Below are 24603 nucleotides of genomic sequence, written 5' to 3'. Positions count from 1 at the left end.
GAACTATCAAACAGCTCAGCGCAGAGCTCTGGCTCTTTAATCAGGAAAGGAAGACATAACATAAGAGGTGAGGTAGCCAGAGAAAATTGATAGGTACTAAAGTAGAATGAGCTCATCGAGGCAATTTGGGGGTGATGCTAACGAGAGTTATCAATACATATGTTACCAGTCAAACACTGTGTGAGGGACAAAATGCAACTTGCTCCTAACTGCCATTTGGCCCTCTCTTTCCAAAATCTATTACATGAGAAGAATAGCATAATCCATACCAAGCAAAATGTATGAACCCCAAACACAGACCTTTAATGTGGGCAAACACATTAAAGGTACTGGGAAAAACTATGTTATAGAATCTGGCTCTATTTAACACTAGTCCTAAAAATGCTAAGCCATAAAATGTAATTCTTGTAATGCCCTCAAAGCAAGATTAATCCACCTAGTCCAGAGTGAGGTAAAAACCCAGAAAGCTGTTGGTTATATGAACTGGAGCATTTAGACACTCATCAGTCATTTTTTTCTTTGGCTAGTTCTAATATAGTAGTTAGGAGCATAAGCTCTAGAGGTTGGTTAGTCAGACAGGTTCCAGTCCCAGCTCTGTGGCTTCCTCTCTGTGAGATCTTGAGCAAGTTTCTTAAACTTCTGTGTGCCTGAGTTTCTTCATCTGTAAAAAGGCTAATAACCATACATATTCAAAAAATTGTTGAACAACCTCAATATAAAGCATTAGAGCAAGTCTTGGCCTAAAGAGGTCTTTAATCAATATTAGAGATTGGCTTTCAACAAAGATACCACTTGCAGATTCTACTTCATTTCAAATTTTGAATAAATTCCTGTGTCTTTTCCACTAATTTTAAAGATAAGGCAGTTAACAGTTATGAGTGATTTAAATTTTCAGAAAGTGTGTGTATGTGTGCATGCAAGTGCGTATATGTGTGTGCGCGTGTGTGTTATATTCATGTGAAAGAACCCAAAACATATACATTGGCAAAAAGGGAAAGATACTCACTGGCTTCCCGTCTGCCTGTTTATAAGAGAACAGGGAGTGATCCATTTTTCTCCTTGAGCCTCCAAGACCAATGGGCTGGATAGCAAAAAGGAAATAAAGCATAGGAGACGATCATGAAATATTTCCAGTAAACACCCGTGCCAAAGGTCAGAGGAAATGCAGTTGTGAACATTTTCTTCTGGATTTATGCAGCACAATGGCAGGGGCTGAAGCTGGGCCCTTAAAGGACATTAAACCAAATTCTCAGCCCAAGAGGACACTCACGGCCAGCACTGCATTCACACTGCCAAGGGAGCACCTGTCCCCCAAAAAAGTCTTCATCGTCACATTGACTGTATTGGGTCCTCATAGAGGAACTGTGAAATTTGTGCCTCATTCCACCTCTATAAGGCCAGATCACTGGCCAAGCCTAAGATCCAACCAGACAGTGAATATAGTATAGTGTCAGGAAAGTACTTAGGATGTCTATCCCCAACAGAAAGAGTAATTTCCTTTGGAGACAAGCTGATCATTACTTAATTCCCGAAATGTAGTTCAGCATCAAAGCCATGGAGAAGAGAGGAGACCGACTCTAACCCATCCAGGGATGAAAGAAAATTCAGACACCGTGTGTAACCTCTGCGCAGCTTTGTAAATAGTGAGATTAGGCTTCTTCTACTTTATAAATCCTTCCTATAATGTTTCATTTGCTGAATGATGACAGTTTTCTTAGTTTCCCACAAGCTCCCCAATTTCAATATCTTCCATCTTATTCTCCTCTCTTCCTGCCATGGATGATTCAATAGTAAAATTTTCTACATAACAAGACTCCAATGAAGAAAGTTGTGTTGACATTTTAATCACTCCTAGAAAATACTGAAAGCTCAATGATCATTAGTACCTGAGCCTGTGTTCTTCTCCGACCCACTAACAGAATTTCTAACTCCACAAATAGACGACAACTGGACAAGAACACTATAAGGGGCTTGAGGTTTACATATCATTTTACAAAGAATTTACTTTAGCCTGAGCAGCAAGGGGAAGAAGGGTAGAACCTAAAAGAAAAATCTACAGATGCAATTACCGTACAATTCACACAAAGCCTAGAGTGATTAGTTGTCAGTAAATAAATGGATCAGCTTGTTGTCCAGACACAATCACATTAACAAAATAAAAGCTGAAGCCCAGCTCATCAGGGAACATAAACTGCAAAGAGAAACATAGTTGATTCTGTGCCTGCAGCTTAAAATGTATTGCATCATGGAAGCTGGCCCCAGCAAGCCGTCCAGCAAACACATAATTTGGTGAACACAGAAGCAAACATACAAACACATGCTTACCTGTCAATGTACTCAGCATCGATATCAAAGGTTTCCAGCCTCCCAGTGATAATCCAGCCATATATATGTACTAATTTTCCTGTTTTAAGAAGAGTTTTAAAATTTTTAATGTACTTAGGCCAAACTCCAAATGTATAATTAAACTGTTTGTTTGGGGTTACATATACCCAGCCAAAGCTGGCATAATGCCTAAACTAACACTGTTTATAAACTATATGATACTAAAGGCCATCATGTGATCCAGTGATCATATGACTCCCTAGAAAGGCTAAAGTAAGCAATTGTTTCAAACACAGATTCGACTGTCTGTGCACAAAGTATGGAAGGGATAACAGGTCTTCCTCACAGCTCCATAGTGTGGGAAGGATGACTGATTTCTGCACACTGCCCAGTCTACTCTGTGTAGATCACCTACCCAAAGTGAGACTTAGGAACAGTTTGCCTTGGGGTGCCTCATCTCCATGGGACTTTCTTCTGGATACTTGCTAAAACAAACAAATGGTACCACGTGATCTCACTCACATGGAGTTTTAAAAAGTTGATTTCATAGAAACTGAGACTAGAATGGTGGTTAACAGAGACTGGGGAGAAGAGAGGGGTGAACAAAAGTTAGCCATCAAGAGTGATAGAAAAAATAAATTCTGGTGTTCCACTGCACAATAGGGTGAATGTAGATCACGATAATGTACTGCACTTGTATTAAAAGCTGGAAGATTTTAAATGTCTTCAGAACAAATAAATGACAAATATTTGAAGAGAAAGATATGCTTATGCTGATTTGAACATTATACAATGTGTATATGATTTGAAACATCAAACTGTACCCCATAAATATGTGCAAGTTAATGTGTCATTAAAATAATAACTAAAATAAAAAGCAATATGAAGAAATCCATATCAAATATTCTGAGGGTCTTCAGAGATTCTATTTTTCAGATCTCAAAGTACAAAAGATAAATACCATGGATGACCTAAATGGACAGGAACTAAAGAAGGGTGCAAAGCAGCCTGTATTATGGATTAGTGGATGGACACTGCACGTCCCATTCATTCAATAAATAAGTTTATGTTCAAAGACAGGACATGCCAAGCATGATGCCATGTGCCCATGGTCCCAGCTATTCCAACTGAGCCAGGAGGACTGCTTGATTTGCAAGAGTTTGAGGTCAGTCTGGGCAATAGTTACGTTTGCTTAACCCACTGATATAGATAGGGATGATGACTTCCATCTCTAAGTGTGCTCTGTGCAACTTTCTGGGATTTCCACTGGGTAGCAAGGTTCTCCCTAGGTTCTCTTCTGCTCCTCTTTTGAATCTACAAGCATGGGATACAGCAAACCTCTCCTCAAGGCGCACTCCCAGCACTACCTCACACTAACATAGTTCCTTCTCAAAAAGAGCTTGTGAGCCCCTACCAGGTACTATATGAGTTGGTTTATTCCAATAGGAAATATAGCTACACTCAGTCTTGAGCAACTGCACAAGACAAAATTCTAGACAGACACATCACAGCATGATGATATAGTTAAAATTCACCACATGATGAGGCTTTTAAGTTGGGAATTTAGGCATCTATACTCTGATTTTCTATATCACAGAAAATGCTTAGAGATGAGAGAGGTATTATTTAGTAATATAAAACATCAAAAAGTGGAAGAGAAACAGGTCTCTATGAGGTTTATGAGGTCATTGAATCCACAAGGCTTTGGAATCTCATCATGGACACTTAGGACCATTAAAGAACAGCATCAACATGTTCCTTCCATGGGGTATTTGTGAACTAAGAAGGGCCTTACACAGAACACCTTGCACTGAAATAAAAGGAACATTTCAAATGATATACAACCATCGTAAGGGTACATGGGTAGAAATGGTGGGAACCTAATGACTTAGGCAAAGGTCATAGAGTTCATGAAAGTGTGGCACTTCAAGAGTTTTCTGCTTCTGCTAAAAACTGAAAGAATTCTTCTCTCTAATTAAGAGAGCTGATGCATTGATTTCCTAGTGTGAATGGGCCAGACTTCTAGTTTCGATAAACACAATTTTAAAAACAAATAACAAATTATAGAAATTAGGAAATCCGGTGAGCTTTTATTTTGCTCCTAAACAAAGAAGCCCATGCAGAGGTTGATGAATGGCTGAGCCAATCCACAGAGCATGGCCAGGGGAGCCCTCATCACAGTAAAGGACTGTTAAGCACAGATGGAACTCCAACTGCTCCTGTCCTCACCTCCTCCACCACCTCACTGGCTGCTGCACTGGGGAGGCTTCCCACATGAAATGAGAGTAATCATCTGGAAAGTGATTGCAAAGATGCAGCCATGTAGTTCATGCCTGGAGGAACCACTGCAGCCGGGCCAGCCACCAATCGCCACCCCCGCAGAAGGTGGAAGAAACAGTGTGCAGAACTCCTGTTCAGTTGGAGGAACCGGCCTGACAAATCTGGGTGCTCACTGACACCCCATTTCACATCGCTAGTGGCTGACTCCCTCCTCATCCCTCACCCTAACAAGACTTCTGGCATCTTAACAAGCTCTTTCCAACACTCCAGCAGCAGGAGCCAAAATATCTGCATGTGATTTAAATTTAATAAAGCAATTTCATGTCTTGGTTACTCAGACTAATGGAATGAAACAGAGCTGTGAAAAATCCACGTGAGTAAAATAATGTCAATTTCATATACATGTGTATGTGTGTGTGTGTGTTTTAATCTGTGTCTACACATATGTTCAAATAAAGCACAAATATTTTTCAATAACATAGATATTTATTCTGGCATTCATGATTAATCAAGCCAATCAAAACAATTAGAGCAGTTTATGCATTTAGATAAAGCTATATATAAACATTTAATGGCTTATATATCCACATAGGTCACTCTGGAAACTCTAACTAAATAAAAATCCCAAAATAGAGGTAGGAAGTTGCAAAGAATAAGACTGCAAACTATATATAATCCTAGCTATGTTTATTCCTTTTTTAGTGCAGATTTAGCAGTTCCAGAATCTATCAGTAGCAATCCCTTTTTTATCTAAATCCCGCAACTGTACACAATCTTCTTCTCTTCTATCTTACTGACCTTCATAGATCTGTATTCTCTAACTCACAAACAAATCATCTAAATATGGTTCAGGGCTAATGGCCTTTCGAGTGATTTACATTTACATTACTGAACACAAAGCAAAATGGTAGATCTCTGGGCCTCTCTGGGTTCAAATCTCAGCTTGTCAAAATGGAAATAATAATAACTCTTGTATCATTGGTCCTTTATGAAAACCTAATCAGATAATATAAATGAAGAGCTTAGAGTGGAACCTGGCACATAGTAGAGTTTTAATAAAAGTTTGTTATAATGTGGATCGTTATAAAGTTAAGAGCGGAAATGGTTTCAGTTTCCTCCATTCTTTAGCACTAACTGGTTTGATTTTTGCTGGACTTTTTCTTTTATCATATTTGGGTTTCTTACCCCAGAAGCAATAGGACAAAAGTCCCCAAAGGAGAAACCAACTAGGCTAAAAATGAACCAGAGGCTGACACTTGTTCTCAAAACAACTTCAGCAAAGAAGCTAAATTGTCCCATTCATTGAGATCACCCACCTAGACAGAAGAGTTTCCAACCACCTTTGTGTTATTTCAATTTGACACAAGATTTCTTACCTGGAACTCCATTTGGGGGATTAACTTGGTAAATAACGGGTGTCTGTGCCTTAGAAAACTGTTTAAAAAATATGATCACAAAAGAGAATTTTATTAAAGTATCCATGAACGTGAGAGGTAGTAGCCATTCCACCCAAAACATTAGTCTAACTGAGTATGTGGATGTGTGTTCTCAAACCACCTTCCCTCCCACTTCTTTTTATTACCATATTTCTATGAAGCAGAAATGACAGGTACTAATATATTTCTTTTACATATAAAGTGAGTTTGATCAAAGATATACAGTTCTCTACTTGTACCAAATCTTGAAAAGCTTGTTTCTGCCTGCCAACCTGCCATCCCCAGGAACACATTTTACCAAAAGAAAAGTAGGTGAGCCATCACCCAAAATGTCGATGTTTTAATTCCATTTTGGATCTTGTTTTAAATCATTATCAGCCAGCATCTTGGTAGGAATCAGCAAGCTATGAAAAATGAGTAGGTGGATGTATATATGAATGAGGTACTTAATGAAGGCTGGAATGTCCCTGTTGGAAGGAAAATTATTCAAAAGATTCAAGAAATGGGAAGCAACTCTTTTCTGCAAGAAGGAGGGAAATGGTAACAAGAGGAGAGGTATGAGCCTCCCAAAGCCTGGTCCTAACACTCCAAATCAAATCACAATACCCCTCTACTCAAAATACATCATGTTAGACGCAAGTTCTGCACAGCCTGGTTGCAGAAGACATTTGAATTTTTGTAAGTGAACAGAGTAGCCCAATCTTTGATGACTGATGCACTACTGGGAGGGAAAGATAAGCTGAGACTATTTGAGGAATTCCACTACATCTACAGGCATCTGGCTTAGCCTAAGAATAGTTACCACTCTGTGAGAAAATTACAGCAGGACCAGTATGAAGAAATGGAGAAGCATAAAAGATAGCCTGACCAACTAGAGGCTAAGGATGGTAGAAGAGCCCAGAGGTAGAGGGAGGTCATATAACAGGTACCAAACTACAGTTTGAAATAAGTACTGGTGTTCTGTAGCACTAGAAGGATGATTATAGTTCACAGCAATTTATTATAGATTTTAGTTTAAAAATTGGGGGAAGAGTCCAAAGTTTCCCAACACGAAGTAATAATAAGTCTTTAAGGAGAGGAGGCAGGGTGGAAGGAGGATGGACTGGCCAGACCAAGCTTTGACCCATGAGCCTGTCCTCTACCCAGGAAGAGGCTTCACCCCTTCATCTTCACTGGTCCTCCAGACAGCCTCCATTCACACTCCCTGCAGTGTTTCCCACTTGAAGAACACACTAAAGCAAATAGTTCTGTTTGGTCTGCATCCAACACCACAGGAGTCCATCTGTCCAGGCAGAGCATCACCAGGGAATAACCTGTTAATCAACAACCCTAAACAGACCTTAAGAATCAATAGACACTTCAACAAAGTTCATGGTGCCTGTCAAGTGTGGGTTTTCAGTATTGATCCACATAGCTATACAGTGTGTCATCGAGGGTATCTTCCTCATTCACTAAAGGAAAAGATTACACAGTAGTGCACAGAAAACAGGTATGGCCAGGGGGTCAAGATCGGAATGCTGCAACTTCGCAGATTGGGAGCTGGCTCTGATCTCACCAAAAGATAAAAATGAATGCAGTTGCACACACACCAGCCAAACAGTCCATCCCCACTGGGATGGTCATCATGCTAATGTCATTTCAACTGGAAAACTTTACCACAGGAGCATAGGGAGGGCGAGCATGGTCATTGCCCCATCTTGCACAAATTCCAAAATGAGGAAAATGGAACAACAAAATTCCACCCAAGCAGAGAAGCACTCCTCTTGTTTTCCAGTTTGAAGTATAAGATTCGCCACTGCCTGTGATCCTTCTACCAGAAGTTTGTGAGCACAAACAACTCCTTTATGCCTCTCTCCCAAGCCCTCAGAAAGTGATGGAGTGCGCTCAGGGTTAAGCCACAAAAAAAAGCTTCCCTTATGATTCTCTCTGAACTGACACAGCATAGAATAGTACATTTCTAAGAGAAACAGGCCCCTAGTCACCCACCAGGCAAGATACACGACAGTGAAAAATTAATGAGCTTCTAAATCAAGCTTCCCGCATGCTGATCCTTGAGCCCTAGTGAGGTCAGCAAGATAGAGAGGGGGAGCAGTGGATTAGAATGATGAAGCCAAAGCCCCCAGCTGCTTTATGAACTTTCTGTGAGCCGCTCAAACTTGTCATGCCCACAGCAGGCTCTTTGGAGTGGACTGGCAAGATGAAATTAATTTTTAATATTCAGTTTCCCCAGTCCCTGTCCCAAAACAGAGAGATACACAGCATTTTATTTAGCTCGGAATGCCTCTCATTAACTGCATCCCTGGTGATTTCTCATCGGTTCACCACACTATGCTTGTCTTCTCTGATGTGCAATTTTAGGCTGTGTTTCTCTTCTTTCCCCGTCTCTCCTACCTGATCCTTTACTAAGTAAGAAAAGTACTGTGTGGGGTGAAAAGGGGCACGGTAATTAAGGAGCACACTGGCCATCTCCCTCCTTTTATATTCCTTCAGAGAGTGTAGAGGTGGTAGCACAGCCTCTAATAGGAAAGGATGATGTAACTATTGTTCTTTCTGCTCTGCATGTGCAGAAGCAAACTTACAGCAGACAAGATTTCCACGGACTGAAAAGTAAATTGTTAAGTGTAAATGGACAGCAAATTCCATTTCCAACCCGAATTGCCTGTACAAGACCTGAACCATGTTAGACAGGAATTTGGAAGGTGGGGTCTTGCTGTAAACGAGCAGCAGTGAGTAACTCAATTGAGTTCTTTGAAACTGCTCTTTTTTTTTGTTTATTTGTTTGTTTTGTTTTTCTTCCAGTACTAGGAATCGAACTCAAGACCTTGTGCTTGCCAAGCAGGCGCTTTGCCACTGAGCTAAACCCCTAGCCCCTGAAACTGCTCTTAAAATGGAGGAGCTTTTGCAAATAAGAGCACTGCCAAAGCTCTGCCTCTTAAGAAAATAAGAGCACTGCCAAAGGTCTGCCTCTTAAGAGCACTGCCAAAGCTCTGCCTCTAGAGCTGACCCTTCGGAGATCATTTTAGTGCAAAACTATCCAGAAATGGACCTCAGGCTGAACCAAACCTGAAGCTAAGTTCCAGTATAGATAGGCTCTAAATTAAGTCAGACACTGTCCTCTTTATTTTTTTCCCTCTCCTCCTTCTCCTCCTTCTTCTCCTTCTCCTCTTCCCCCGCTTCTTTCTCTCTCTCTCCCCTCCAAGCCCCATAAACGATAATTTCACCAGGAAATTCCCTTTTCAGTCTAGCACTGGGAAGAGTAGCAGAAATCTACCGTGAAGCCACGGGGCAGTTAGAATGTGGGTCTCTTCACTGGAAACTTGGGTCTCTGAGTCCCTTCACTGAGCTCACTTTAAAAGAAACACTGACCCACAGAGGTAACCTTTGTGGCTCCTCTGCAAACTTCAGTTCAAGTGTGGAATTAGGGTCAGAGGCAGGTTCAAATCCTGGTTTTGCCATTGACTGCCTGGATGACACGGACAAGTTATTTAATCTCCCTGAGCCTCAGCTGCTCCTCTGTAAACACAGTGAAGTAAATTGGTACTTCATAAAATTGGTTTGAGTATTACATATTATTCACAGTGTACATAAAGCAGTCAGAAAGAGCCTGACACACAGTGTCCAATACTTGTCTTTCATTGGAAACCCCATGGATGTTATCCATCTTTCTTGTTACTCTGTGGAAGTAGATTCTGGCTGGCATAACTTGCTGGCAACACAAGAAGACTGAAGCGAGGCAAACCCACATTTCTGCATCCTCTGCACCCACCTTGAAAGTACAGTTGTCCTGTGGTCCTGGACCTGGGCTACCCACAACCTGTCCGCCTGAGCGCACTTCCAGAGCGTACAGACCCTCATGTGCTTCGGATGGCAGAGATCTGAGGACAGAAAGTAGAATCCTCAGGAATCAGAAGCCTTGAACTCCCAAGCGACCAGCTCACTTGACCACTTCAAATTTTCTCCCAGGATTTGTAAAACACAGCCAACCAAACTTTCTTATACTTCCTCTTTTACCTTTCTGAATCCACTTATAGTTACTTTCAAACTAGATTCTTGAACAGTGATGATTTTAATGCTGCAATGACTGTTTCAGAGAAAGCAGTTATATCTTTTTATAGTAATATGGCACTATTTCATTGATGATAAATTATATGTTTTTACACTTGAATGTTAATTGAATTTGATACCCATCTTCCAGTCAATTAGTATAATGAAGAGGCTATATTTCTTTTTCTCTAAAAAGATGTCATAAAACCAGCAAGGCATCTTAATGTCATTAGTATGTTGGAATTGAGGAGATGAAAATATGTAAATCCTTAGAATTTTACTTATTTCATGGGAAATTTTTGTATGCAGTCTATGCCTACATGTACAGTGAAACCTAAAGTATAATATCTCAGTTTTTAAACCAATATGGATTGAGCATTGTCTGCTTACAAGGTACTGTGCAGTGCTCCAGAAGCACTACGGTGGTGCAAATAAACGCACCTCTACATCTGAAGCACTTGTTCTGTGAGAATGAACATAACAAATCCAGCTGGCCAAGTATCATGAGAAACACAAGACTGAAGAAACAAGGTCACTAGAGTACACATGTTGTACTTTTGTGTAAATTACCAAAAAATCTCCCTTTCAGGATGAGAGAACATAAGCTAGATGTGGTGGTGCACACTTGTAATCCCAGCACTTGGGAGGCTTGAGGCAGAAGGATCACTGGGAGTTTGAGGCCAGCCTGGGCTACATAGTGAGCTCAAGGCCAGCCTGGGCTACATAGCAAGGCCCTGTCTCAAAAAATAAAAACTGATAAACAAAGAAACAAAAAGGATGAGAGCACAGATACATCCTGTGATTGAAAAAAAGAGTTTCCTTCTTCCCCTTTTAAAAAGGGAAAAGATTTTGCTGAGTAGTATGTTCAGGGATGAGATGGCATTTGTAGCGTGGCCAGTGGATTTCAATGAGCAAATATGGAGAAGGAAAGCTTTCCTCAAAGTAGGAACAGAAAGCAAAGGAAATGGCAATGCCTTTCCTTTCTCAGTGTTTCATTTCCATCCAGCATCTCTAAGACACACACGCAGAAAGAAGGAACTTGCGCAAACTTCCTAGGTAAACGGGAATGTGAGTAGAACGATAGATTACCTGTCCAAGCATCTCCTCAGCAGAGGTACAATAAAATCAAACCGAGCAACAAACTGAGCCAAAGCAAATTTCTTTCCTGACTGGTTTTGGATTTATACATAATCCTTACAAATGGTGAGTACTTTACATTGCAAAGCATTGCTATTCAGTGAAATATTAATAGCTATAAGGCTCCTCGCAAAAATCAAATGCAAATACCATCTAGCCCCTCCCTGTAAATATCTTTAAATTCTTCCCCATGCACTCATCTTCTGTTAATCCCTAGAGACCTGGTGGAGATCTTCTAAAAAGTACGTTCACACAGAAAGTTTCCAAAAACTACAGTAGTTGATCATTGTAGTCACAATAAGAATAGCTGTAATGTGCCGCCGGAAGCTACTGAGTTGAGCAGAACCCGCTCATCCTGTCCGGTCATCGTCTTCTAAACAGGGATACCTGGTCTGGCACATCACCACAGGCGCATCCAAGAAAACAGGAGAGACGTCACAGGGGACCCGGGGCAGGGCAGGCTCTGCCACGTTCACCAGGCTTATCTCCAGCTGAGAGCCGTTGCTGGAGTAAAGCACACTCGAGTCCAAACCTAAGCATAAAGGAAAGCGGAAATCTGAGGCTGAGCAGTTGTAATCCACAAGGGTTAATGCAAAAATGTGGCCACATGGGGGCAATGTAACACATCCAGTTTGTCTAAGGATCAAGTGAATGCTCATTTCCAAAGGCATTTGTGCTTGCTGTATGATGGAGCTGTCTTCTGTGGGGGCTTATGGGAGAGTAGCCTCTCTGCAAGTTTGCCTCAAACCAGGAAAGACATTTTCAGCCCTCAGAGTTACTCTGCGCCGTGCTACAAGTGGAGACGCTAAGCCATGGTTCAGAATCATCTAAAAGGAAAAAGCCGAAGCCTTGACTGGGAGATAAGGGAAATAACACCTCATTTAGGGTTCCTAGAATCCCATCCCTACTTGAGAGAGGAAAACGGACTTCAATGCGAGACTACCAGGATATTAGCCAGTGAGTACCTGGAAAAATAGAGTAAGCCGATCTGTCCATCCTTCTCAGACCGTCCTTTGCACCCAGCCTTAAGCAAGGAAAGCAAGGACTTCTTTTCTGTAGAACTGGGGGCCTATAGATACGACGCTCACACTTGGCAAAACACGAACCTACCATCCAATGCAACTGTGATCCATGTTCCACCCGCCAAGCTGCCTTCTTCAGGCTCAATATGTAAACTCAGGTGAGGTACTGTAAATAAGTAAAAAATACAATGGTGTTTTTCAGATTTGATTCACTAGCTTCCTCAGTACTTTAAAGCAGAATTTGGTGTGCATCAGACTCAGCAAAGAGCCTGAGACAGCACAGATCACTGGGTCCCATCCCCAGGGTTTCTGGTTGAGCATTTGCATTTCTAACCAGGTGCTCCTGGTCTGGGGAACACAGCTTCAGGACTCCCAGTGCGTGGAAAACTGACCCCTGTCATTTTAGACCCCAGAATCCCAGCATTCACCAGAACGATCTTAGATTTCCACTTCCTTTGGAAGCGGCATGAAGGACGCATTTGGTTTCTACCTGAACCTGTGCTGCTACTCCTCTCTTTCCTGCCTCTAATCAAGCACCCGTATCTAAGTGTAAGACCATCACCTCTTTCTTGTATTTCCACTTCCTATGGAGGGGAGAAACTTCTGGTAGCTATATCTACTTCAATTCTCCTGCTAGTACCCTGTTCTCTAGGTTTCCATTTAGAGTACATGAAAGGTTCCCCAAATTAATACAGAATTTCCTATATTTTTGTCTTGACTCTTCAGAGAGGGCTAAGATCTTTGCTAAAATTTCCTTTAAATACGTCACTATGGAACTCATGTGGTAGGCTAGATTGGGTTCTACCAAACAGACCATCTGTTTATTAAGCCTCACCTTAACAAATCCTTCCATTTCTGATAATGCTTCTGGACATGCCTTAGCAAAGGGAAACCTCTTCAAGGAAGCCAAAAAAAAAAAAAAATCAGACAGCTCCTTAGTGAGGTAATAAGCAAGGAAAGTGTAATCTAGGGGAAACTTTTTCATTTCCATGGCAGACAAATTAAAGGATAATCCACACCTGTGCCCACCTCAGGGCCCCATGTGTAGTGAGTCATGAGGTGCCGTATGTCACACCCGAGGGAGATTCAGCAGTGACATCAGTATGACCATCATGGCAGGCCCAGCCAGCAGACCACCCTTGTCCCTCAGAGATAACTGGGTGTTCTCAGTCAAAGACAAAAGTGAACGTCATAAGAAGACACAGATAACCAAATTCACAAAAAACTGCAGACACGATTTGAGAAAAGAAGATTGCAGTACAAGCAAGTAATTAATCACTATGATAAGTTACTCCCTTAGGGATGGTAGGGTAATAAAACCTAAAAGGAATTACATCATATAGCCCAAAAAGAAATCATAAAAGAAAGGTTATAAATTATTACTGAAAGCTTTGAACTATCACAGTAACTGCCAATGGCTGTTAAAAGTTGACATTTCTATCCATTACGAATTTGTACATGATATTAATATTAATCAGAAAATATTAATCAGAAAAAACAACTATTAAATAGAAATTTTCAAGCCAGATACAGGCATTTCAATAGCTCTTTCCAAAATAACACTTTTAATTTACATTCTTAATTGACAAATAGAAATTATATATATATATATATTCATAGTGTACAACTAAAATATTTTAATTAGTAGTAATAGTTCTCCAGAAAGGTAACCCAATGAGCTCTTATTTATAACCCATTTAAACATGTTCTACTCACCTGACAAAAGTAGTGCTTCAACACTTATCAGCAAGCTCACCCAGCCAGTCATGGTGTCCAGTTAAGTCAATGCTTGTAAGATTTCTCAGCCACTAAAAACATTTTCATTGTTGATTGGAGAAGCATAGCTTTTTTGTGTGTGCTTTATTTAAAAATAAAGTAAAAACTCCTGTCCTTTTTCTCACATACTATCTCTTCACTCTATGGAAAGAAGATGTTAAGGAGATAAGACGAACATGGGCCCAGTATCCTGAAAGGGACGCATTCTTTCCAAGCTTGGGCAAAAGGGATCAGCTGTGAATCTTACAGAAAACTATCACCACTCAGCTCTTCTTATTGCCCCAGTTTATTTTATGTATGTTTAAGAAGGGTAAATAAAAATAGTATCTCTCATTAACTTGTTACTAAACAAAATCTGAATTTTAAAAATATCCTAAGTTAGAGAGTATGATTAACGGAGGGGTGCTGTGTTCCTGTGCCCGGTCCTACCTTACAAGCTTTCCTTCGCGTGGCTCTCCACTGCAAACCCTGTACCGCAGCCACGGCATCCCCTCAGTGCTCAGGCAGCACTTCCACACCCCAGCCTCCGCTTTGGGTCCGCCTGGTCCCTTGCTGGTTCCCCCCCCCCCGCTGTTTCCATGGCACCATGAGAGCCTGACCCTCCTCCCTCCAATTCTTTCCCCTGCCATTTCAGCTCTCTTTGACCTTCCTTTGAAACTTCCTGCTCATGTCCTGCGAGCCTGACCACCACACATGATTCATCTTTCAGAAGGAACCTTCTTTGAGGAGACCCAGGTACCAGTCTTCTATCTTCAAGTCTTTCAGTGCAAAGATCCCACACAATGCCCAGTAAATTCTAACTGACGGATATATTTTAAATGTTGTAAATCCAGTTTTGCCTCAAGTGAGAAAAATGGCTTTCATGTCCATGTAGGACAGATAGAAACCACAGAAACCTGACTAATGCTTCTTCTGATGCCCACCCAGTGCCACCCAGCCCCGGTATGCCCACACAGTGCCTGTTTTAGGAAGGGTATTAAGCCACTGTCCAACCCCAGAGAATACAAAATCCTTTTCAGTTCTGAGGTCTTCTGAAATGCCAAAAAAAAAAATATTAAATACACACATGTTTTACTAGATATATATCTAATTTAAAGTTTAAAAAAAAACACTGATATTAGTAGAAGTTACACCATTTCAGAAAACACAAAAGTCCTATATCTCCAAAACACTTGCAGTAAACTTATTACCCAGGTATATACTGATTAAGATAGCCCAAAGTTTAAAATCATTCACATTAACTTAACACTATGAGAATTCACTATATGCTCACCAGATGTGCCAGGATCTGGGAAAGCAGACAGCATACCTGCCCTCGGTCATTATCAAATGAGGTAGGGATGGAATTTCACAGCACTTATGAAAAGACTTCTACAATTTCCAAGTAGATTCATGAGTTCTTTAAATTGCAAAAATCTCTACAAATATTTAGTTGTACTTGGAATATAGTTCAATTTAACAAACATTTGATTTTTCACAAATTCACCTACTGCACAGAGAAGAGTATTCATGAGTGCTTGTTTGCTACATGGTCCAGAACACAGGCTCTGACTTGCTTCTTCCACACAAAGCAATGTGCTCAGCACAGCAGAGTTTATTTTCAATCTGGCTGTAGGATTAATATTTCACTTTGGAGCATATTCCCAAGCTTGGAACAATGGAAATAAGTATTCGCACGTTTTTAAAAACTCTATGTTGAGAGTGTCTTTTTCTTTTAAAATAGAACAGTCTAACCAAAGATAAATGTAACTTTTCTTAGTATGGATTAATCGATCCACTAATTTTTCCAAGAGATAAACTTAGTCTCCCTTTATTTAGAAAGTTTATTAGAAGGTTTTCCCCCACACAGGAGAGCAGGGTGCCTGCGGTCAATCTTCCTTCCCCTCCTTTTCCTCCTTTCTCCTCTGCCCTCTCTCCCTCCTCGTCCCTTCTTGCTCCCTCCTTTCTCCACTTCCCACCATTGGAAAGCGAAGCAACCGGGCTTTTGCTGTAGTCCTCCCATTTCCTCTTGCCCACCTCAGAATTAGCCAGGGATGCAAAACTCAGAAGACAGACAGCACCTCAGTTTTCTGAATCAAACAGTACCTTTTTATGCTTCGCCTTGTTGTGACTCAAAGAAGGAATTATCTTTCCTTTCTAAGTGATCTGTTTCTGCCAAGAACCAACAACTGTGTTATCTGCTCAGAGCCCAGCCAGCCACTACTGCACAGGTAGCTCCCTCCTGGGAACATAACCCACCTAACTTGTTTGTGTCCTGGCCAAACATGAACCACAGCAAGAGTTCAGAACTGGCCAAAAGGCAACATTTAATGATTAACACAAACTACTTTGCCTCTTTCCTTGGGGCCCTTTATTAATGACCAAGGAAACTGTCATACATTTTTCTCCACTTACTGCATGTGCCCCAGACAGGAATTTTAAATAGAATTCCACCCAGTGAGACAAAGAGCCATTCAATGATTGAAAGAATTTGCCAGTAAGTCAGTAACTGAACTGAGAGTGGGAGATAAAGGTCCTCTAGAAGGTTGATCTCCATTTATGAGCGCATAAATGGCTCTTCAAGAAGAGAGATTTATACATGCTGGGGTATGGGCTCATATTGGTACACTCATATCAAGGTTATGGGCCCGGGAAGAGAGAAGAAGTGACATGTTCAAAGTCCTTCTGAGAAAGAGCTCACAGCCATCTGATTCTTCACTGTTCATTGTCCCTCCTCACTTCACTTTCTTAGCCAAAAGGAAGTTCTTAACTTACACGTCACTTTCCATGACAGTAAGTTTTAATCACTGGTCTGACAGTCTCTTGATAAAGAATCAGAGAACCAGTAGACCTAGGAGGGTCAGTGCTACCTTCTTAACTTAGTCTGTATCTGACTTCTCTGTCTTTGTCCCACTGTCCATCCCAATTTACATCCCCTGTTCATATCAATCTATATCTTATGGTACTTGGTAAAAAGATTATCTCAGCTTCTTTCCCCACATTTTCTTTTTGGGAGAGAAGTCATTTTAGTATAAATCAGTAGCCTTATTTCCACCTTTAAGCAACATCAGGAGACCTGAAGAAGCAATCAATCACAGTGAGATCATATTGAATCCATGGAAGGATGCCACAAAGCTGAAAGGGTGAAGCCATCCCCTAGAAAGGGGCCATAACCTTGATATGAGTGTACCAATATGAGCCCATACCCCAGCATGTATAAATCTCTCTTCTGGAAGAGCCACTGAATGCTCATAAGTGGAGATCAACCTTCTAGAGGACCTTTCTCTCCCACTCTCAGTTCTGTGTAACATTGCTTGGCAATTAGTGAGAAACCAAAGGATTTTGTGGAGCTGCCACTAGAAATACGGAGAGAAAGAGAGCGTGACTAGGTTGGGGCACCAGAGAGTAAATCTCCCTGGTATAACTCACATAACTCATTTGTGTCCCAGCCAAACATGTGCCAGAGTAAAAGTTCAGAGCCTGCCTGCCTGATGAACCTCAGTTTCCACTCTGGGTAGCTCCTTTGAGCTATGTGTGTGTCTGGCACAGAGCACTGGGGGAAAACCAGGTTAGTTTGGATGAAAGAGTCAAATGAAACATCAACATAATTAGTAATTTTATATTTTTGTAGAAGAAATTATGTTCACAAATCACTTTGATGATCTTAGATTTTGTTATATAACCTCAAATCAAATTCATACAGTAAAAGGTAGAAAATTAAAGTCACTGCAGCTTGTCATTTTCTAGGCTGTGTTCGATGCTGTTGTTACTGCTGATTATATCACTTTAGCCAAAGTGGCATAATTGTTCTAACCAGTTGTTCTTCCTGGTATACCACGGCTGAGAGTGCCTAAAAGTCATAAAAAATGCTATAGGCCAGTGCCAAAGACCCAGGGGCCGGACCTAGTAGGCAGCACCATCTCATCTCCAATAAATCAAAGAGGTAGGATCTTACAATGGACTCAAAATTGAAAAGCCCCCTACTCTTGGAAGATACCTCTGAAAAGTAGTTATTTCCTAAGGGTTCTAAATATTAGCAATAAAGCTACTTACCATATGCAATTTACAGGCATCAAGCTGGGAATTAAACTTAAAAAAAAATAGAAAATGAGAAGACACTTAAACAAGATGCGACCCCAGGTTACCATCTCACCAAAGGCAAACCCAGGAGGCTATGAGGTAAACAATATAAAAGCCACCCACTTAGTCTCTCTGAAGTGAGTGGTAATAGCAGAAGTAACAATGAACAAGCTCCTAGAAAAAATGAACAAGCTTATAGAGAAAATCAAATCAGAAATAATTTCTCAGATAACTACAGAGATGGTGACCATGAAAGACATGCTTAGTGACTCTAGAGCAGATACACGTAAAAAATAGAGGTGCCTAGGAAAATGACTGAAACCGTGACTAGTCAACAGAGGAAGGAGATGGAGTCCATGAAACAGATTCAAAAATATATCCAGGAAATTAAAAGTTCCATTGAAAGTCCACACAACACTGTGAGCCAGTATGAGGACAGAATATCAGATATTGAAGACAGGATTGCAGTTAGTGATCATGAAAAGAAAGATTTCTCAAAAATAACAAGTGACAATGAGAAATCAATCTAGCAACAACTAGATGATGCAAAGAACAATAACATAAGATTGATCAGAATCAATAAAAGAGCAGGAAGTAGCATGAATGACATGAAAAGTCCTGTTCACAAAAGTCAAGCCAGAAGACTTCCCAAGCAGGGAAGAAGAATTTGAGACCAATTCTCCAAAATAGGTCACATATAGCTCCAAAGAAACAGGCTGGCAGAATGGATCAAGAAGAAAGATCCAACAATAGGCTGCATACAAAAAACACATTTAATTCGAAAAGAAATTCATAGGCTGAAAGTCAAAGGATGAAAAACAATATGACAGGAACCCAGAAAAAAGTAGTGGTAGCTAATCTATTTGCAGACAAAGTGGATTTCAAACCAAGACCGAGCAAAAGAGACAAAGAAGGTCACTATATCCTCAACAAAGGACCAACCCAAGGGGAAGAGATAATAATCACAAGTATATATGTACCAAATACATATATACAACTACATAAAAAAATATTAACAGACATGAAAATTCAAATATCCACTAACACAATTGTGGGGGACCTCCATACTCCACTGTCACAAATAGACAGATCAACTAGCCATAAAATCAACAATGAAATATTAGAACTGAACCAATCTTTTGAACAAATGGACCTAGTAGATGTCTACAGAGTGTTCCACCCCCAGAACATCAAAATACACATTCTTCTAGCCTACACTTAGAATGTTCTCCAAAATAGGTCACATAATGGCTCACCAAACATGCTTTAGTAAATGCAAAGGAATTGAAATTATCCCATGCCTATAATCAGACAATAGTGCAATGAACTTGGACATCAGTGCCAAAGGAAACCACAAGAACTTTACAAACATATGGAAATTAAATAACACCCTCCTGAAACCAATGGGTCACAGATGAAATTAAAGAAAAAATTAGACAGTTTCTACAATTAAATGATGATGCCAGTACAACATCAGAACTTACAGAACACAATGAAAGCAGTTGTATGAGGGAAATTTATAGCAGTAAATACCTACATCAGAAAAGCAGAGTGAACCCAAATAAAAAACCTAATGTTGAACCTCAAGCTTCTGGGAAAAAAAAAACAAGTCAAGCCCAAAGGTCATATGAGGAAGGAAATTGTAAAGATCAGAGCAGAAATTAATGGAATGGAGACTAAGAAAACAATATAAAGGATCAATGCATCAAAGAGTTGCTTCTTTGAATGATTAAATAAAACTGACAAAGAGAATAAGTATGGATAGAAAGGGACAAGGAAAAGGATCTCTTGCAAAAGAGAAGTGGTCCAAGGGCAAAAGCATGAGGGGTGAGGAGGAGGGGAAGAGGAAATAACTAGAATAAATTTATTCCATACATCAGAACCTAACAATCTCAATTAATGTAAACATTATGCACCATAACCTGAGTTAACATTCATAATACCAACAAGAATGAAAAAGGGGATAAGGGAATTGAAGGAAGGGTAGCCAAGGGGAAGGGGATTTAAAAAAGAAACAAGCTGTGGTCTGCCCATCTCCCCAAGATGATCGTAAACTGCATGAACTGAAAACATGTACTAATAAAATAAAAAAAAAATTTAAATGAGTTTAAAATTTTATTTAGAATTTCTGTGTGACAGGGAGTTTGGAGTATGACTAGATGGAAAAGTGCGGCTCATCTGAAGGTTGTGTTTGCATAGCAAACTTAGGTATGTGTGTTCTTTTGGAAGTAATAAATGATGGAGCTCCCAAAAGGGCTCCTCATGTGGCATAACCACTGGCTATAGAGTTCTACAACTTCTCCTTTTAGGCATGAAATGGCTCGTTTTATTTTTTGAACAGTAAAATTTTATTGTCTGCCCAGAAGTTGATAGAACTCAGAGCCCAGACACCAAAGTCTTGGACATCACTACATACCCAAGTGGGTATCTACTTCTCCAAGAGTGTAGAGGTAAACCTCCCCATAAAAAAGTTAAAATGCCTTTAGGATGGGAGAAGAAAGGAGAGGGGAAATAAGTGTGATACATTAGACAGACTTTATTGCAGAAAAAAAAAAACCTGACATTTTCTAAAACACGTGGCACTCAAAGCGGTATACTTCAGTTGCTCACAAAATCCACTTATGTATAGCAGCTCAATTCCTGCCATGTCAGATAAAATAGATGCTGCAATAGTCAGTGTTTCCCAAATCACAGGAGCATTCTTTTCTTTGAATGCTGAGCATCTGTGAGAAATGTGGGCAAGACAGCGTATGTCAGCTTCTGAATTACAGTACAGTTCTTCCTGTCTGGGTTCGGCAGAATCCATGATTTAAAAGAAATCATTCCAGCAGCGAGCAACAATGGGAAAGCAATTAATTTTTTCTAGTTTAATACCATGCTACTATCTGAGATCCAGAAACACAACTGAGATTTCAGAAGTGTATCTCATGCTTAGGTTTTAAATTACGAGTGACATGGAAGACATACATTTCTCCAGCTCAACGGAATCCTTGCGTTAGCGGCAGAATGCTATGATACTATCAAGTTTTATATCTTAAAAGGAATTATTTTTACAGTGGAAGAAATGTTTGCCCCCTTCAGGAAAATGCTACACAGCTAATAAAATAGTATGGAGTCCAGTACCTTAAATGAGGGACAGAGAAGCAATGAAAGTGAAAGAGCTCCAAAACTCCAGACACAAGATTGCTTTCACACCTGAATAATGAAAATATCAAGTCATGGGCCAAACTGCTCAGTAAGACTGGAAGCTATTACACAGCTCAGGAGACCATCCAAATAGCTTATTTGGGAAGAAGAGTTGTACAGCAGGTTTTTAAAAAAGGTCACAAATTTTGTCAATCATCCCACATAAAGGTAGAGTCTATACGTCCCTCCTTATGAATCCGTATGGACTTGTGACTCACGTAAAACCAGGGAAAGGCAGCAGTCACAGATTTGGCAACTGTGGCTAAAAACTAAGGACAAAAATGTATCATTTACTCAACATTTTAGAGACTCTTTCCACTACCACCACTACCAAATTGGGTTGTACTTCTACCAGAGTTAATAAAATATATCTACATAAGAGCCAGCAGGAAAGAGAGAGCATCTTAAATGTTCGAGTTAGAACACAGCAGATACTGAGTAAATATCTGTTCAATTAATGAGCAAACAATTATGACCAGAGTATACTCATATTAATATTCAATGTAATAGTTAATAATTACTACCCCTTACAAGGTCTCTGTACACTTTTTCATTGACTCTTCCCTCCCTCACAACCAGCCTACCAGGTAAGCTCTACCGGTGTCTCCATTTTACACATACGGAAAATGAGGCACAGAGAAGCTATGAAAGTTGCCTAAGATCACCCAGCTAGTGAAGGGTAGAGCTGAGTTTGGTAGCTTGGTATGTCTGATTCTGTTCCTGAGTGCTATTGTTTTGTGCAGAAGGTTGCATCTGGGACTCTGGCTGGCTACCCTTAAACATTAAAATCCATCAGTCAGCCCCCACTTGTGATTTCACCATGCAAGTACCTGATTGTAGTCTGGCTTTCAGAATCAACTATAAAAAGAGAGCTATACTGGCCAGAATCCCCCACACCACAAAATAATGATCACTGGGCACTAACACAGCAACGTCAAAGAAATCAATGAAGAATCCATCTGAGAAATGGATCTTCCTTGTTTGTGAATCAGGTTTCAGGACTCAGCTCTTCACCATGGGATTGAGAGTATTATCGTCTGCAAGGACTTGTCTGAGTATCATCCTGCTTTCCCCACCTTTTAATTTTGGTATATCCTATATGGTACATGATAGGTGTGCAACAAAGTAAATCATGAATACATACATAGATGGATAGGTAAATAAATAAAGTTAGAAACCATAAGTAGGATTATGGCAACACATCTGCTGTGTTGATTATGTATGAAACACTGTATTAGTATCTCAAGATAATATACTTGGGTTTGTTGCTGTTGTTTTTGTTCTTGTTGATGTTGTTGCTGTTGTTGTTTGGGGGAATTGTTTGCTTTTTCAGTACTTTATTTTAACACAGTAGGACTTGTGCAATCCTTACTACAGCCTTATAGGTTGTTGTAACATTCTATAAATGGAAAAAACATGACACTAAGAAATATCAAGCACTCTTCTAAAGTCACAGCTGCTTACGTGGAGTCAGGACTACCCGTCAAATCTCTGAAGTAGAGACCCAAATGCATTACCCTAGCCATAAGTGGTATACACCTCTGTGGTCTGCAGTGAATAGGCATCAATGGCACGGGGAGCCTCAGGTGACGTAGAGAAGGAGATGTCCTCAGCCCACATGAAGAGTCCAGCACAGATGGACTTAGCAACGGTCCTGAAGGACTGACCCAACAACTACACGTGCTGCCACTAACTCAATTCACTGATTTATCACTTAATGAAAAAACTGAATGAATGCATGGAAAATCAGAACTTTTTTATTATTATAAAGAGAAAAAAACAGTAGTACAACAACAACAACAATATAGACTAAAACAAAGCAAATACAATAAAAATGATACAGGGTTTCAGAACAAAATGATAGAAATTAACAGTGGCTGTTATATGGCATATTGTTTTCTTCAGTGAAGTTACCCAGATTATCAGATGTAAGAATGCAATATTGATCAAACCATTAAAGAGAATAAAAAAAATAATAGAGAAACATTAGAAATTATACAGAGCTTCACCAAACAAGACGGTAGGAATTCACCAATGGTTGTTATATTGCATATTGTTGTCTTCAAATTAGTTGTTCAGATTACCAGATATAAGCATGCAAAATTGGTCAGGAAAAAGATTTAAACATTAACTCTTCCTTTCAATAAACCATTAGACATCAGCTGTGCAATTATCCCAGCTATCCTTCTATAAACATATATATTTTCCCCTTCCTTCTTTCTTTCTTTTTCTCCTTTCCCTCATTCCAGTTGTTCCTTCCTTTGAGTAATTTCTCTCTCTGTTTCTATTTTACACCAAAAAAAGTTGGTAAATCACCTTGGACGCCACAGTAACTTCTATGAAACCCACAGTGCAGCCTCTGCTCTCGTGAGGCTTTCCATCTGGCTGAAAAACAAACATTTACAAGCAAAGCAATGGTTATCTGTGCAGCCATTTTGCAAAATTTATATATATATATACAAGGATAGCTGGGGTAGGTGTATTGCTGATGTTTGGTTTATTGAAAGGAACAGTAATGCTTAAAATTTTCTTTTTTCTTGACCAATTTTGCATGCTTGTATCTGGTAATCAGAACAACTGATCTGAAGACACCAATATGCAGTATAAGAACCATTGTTAAACTCCTACCATCTTGTGTGGTGAGGCTCTGCCTCATTTCCAATATATTTTTTTTTACTTGTTGCTGTCTTTTTCTTTTTGGTTTGTTTTGGTTTTTTCTGGTACTGAGAATTAAACTCACAACCTTGCACTTGCCTCAGGTGCTGTGCCACTGAGCTAAACCCCCAGCCCCCTCTTGTTACTGTCTTTGATTGTTTGCCCAATCTTACATTCTTATGCCTGGTGAACTGAGCAACTTCGTTGAAGATAACAGTATTAATGTAGTAACCATTGTTAATTCCTATCATTTTGCTTTGAGGTCATGTATCATTTCTGTTGTTTTTGTGCTGTTTTGTTTTTTTCTTCATTGTTGTTGTTTTGTTAGTTTTTTTTATCTTTAAAATAAAAAGAAGGAAAAACAGACATAAAAAGTACCAGAGAAGAGGAACAAAGAACACTTTCAGAGGAAGGAGTTGTCCCTTCCCTCAGACAGTCAAGGGGGTCACTGGAGGAACCAACATTGCTGACTGAGTGAGGTTTCTAACAGATGGAGAGCAGACGACAATGTTTGCCCATAAGGGAATAGAAATACAAAAATACAATGGAAAGCTCCATACTGAGAAGGATATGTAAAGACACAGCCCTGGGGTAGGATGGGCTGCCCTTGGAAAGAGATGGTGTGCCAAGTTACCCTGTTTGTGGACACTAGAGCTCAGTGCTGATGGTCGTGAGGTCCACAC

The 24603-nt window shown here is 40.0% G+C and overlaps 1 protein-coding gene across 1 annotated transcript in view; it reads right to left on the bottom strand.

Moving 5' to 3' along the window:
- Pkhd1 (polycystic kidney and hepatic disease 1 (autosomal recessive)) overlaps positions 1–16231 on the bottom strand; it is a gene marked incomplete in the record, with an annotated part of 446270 nt that extends 430039 nt beyond the window's left edge. Inside the window, 8 exon segments of the mRNA XM_013510899.1 lie at positions 1007–1081; positions 2326–2404; positions 5982–6039; positions 9808–9916; positions 11610–11754; positions 12333–12410; positions 13961–14161; positions 16106–16231. Coding sequence (XP_013366353.1) covers positions 1007–1081; positions 2326–2404; positions 5982–6039; positions 9808–9916; positions 11610–11754; positions 12333–12410; positions 13961–14012 — 596 coding nt within the window.
- Positions 16232–24603: the final 8372 nt, after the last annotated feature.

Source organism: Chinchilla lanigera, unplaced genomic scaffold (assembly GCF_000276665.1).
Source record: "Chinchilla lanigera isolate Chin_1 unplaced genomic scaffold, ChiLan1.0 scaffold00010, whole genome shotgun sequence".
Lineage (NCBI taxonomy): Eukaryota > Metazoa > Chordata > Mammalia > Rodentia > Chinchillidae > Chinchilla > Chinchilla lanigera.
This window is presented reverse-complemented; position numbering and strand designations above follow the sequence as displayed.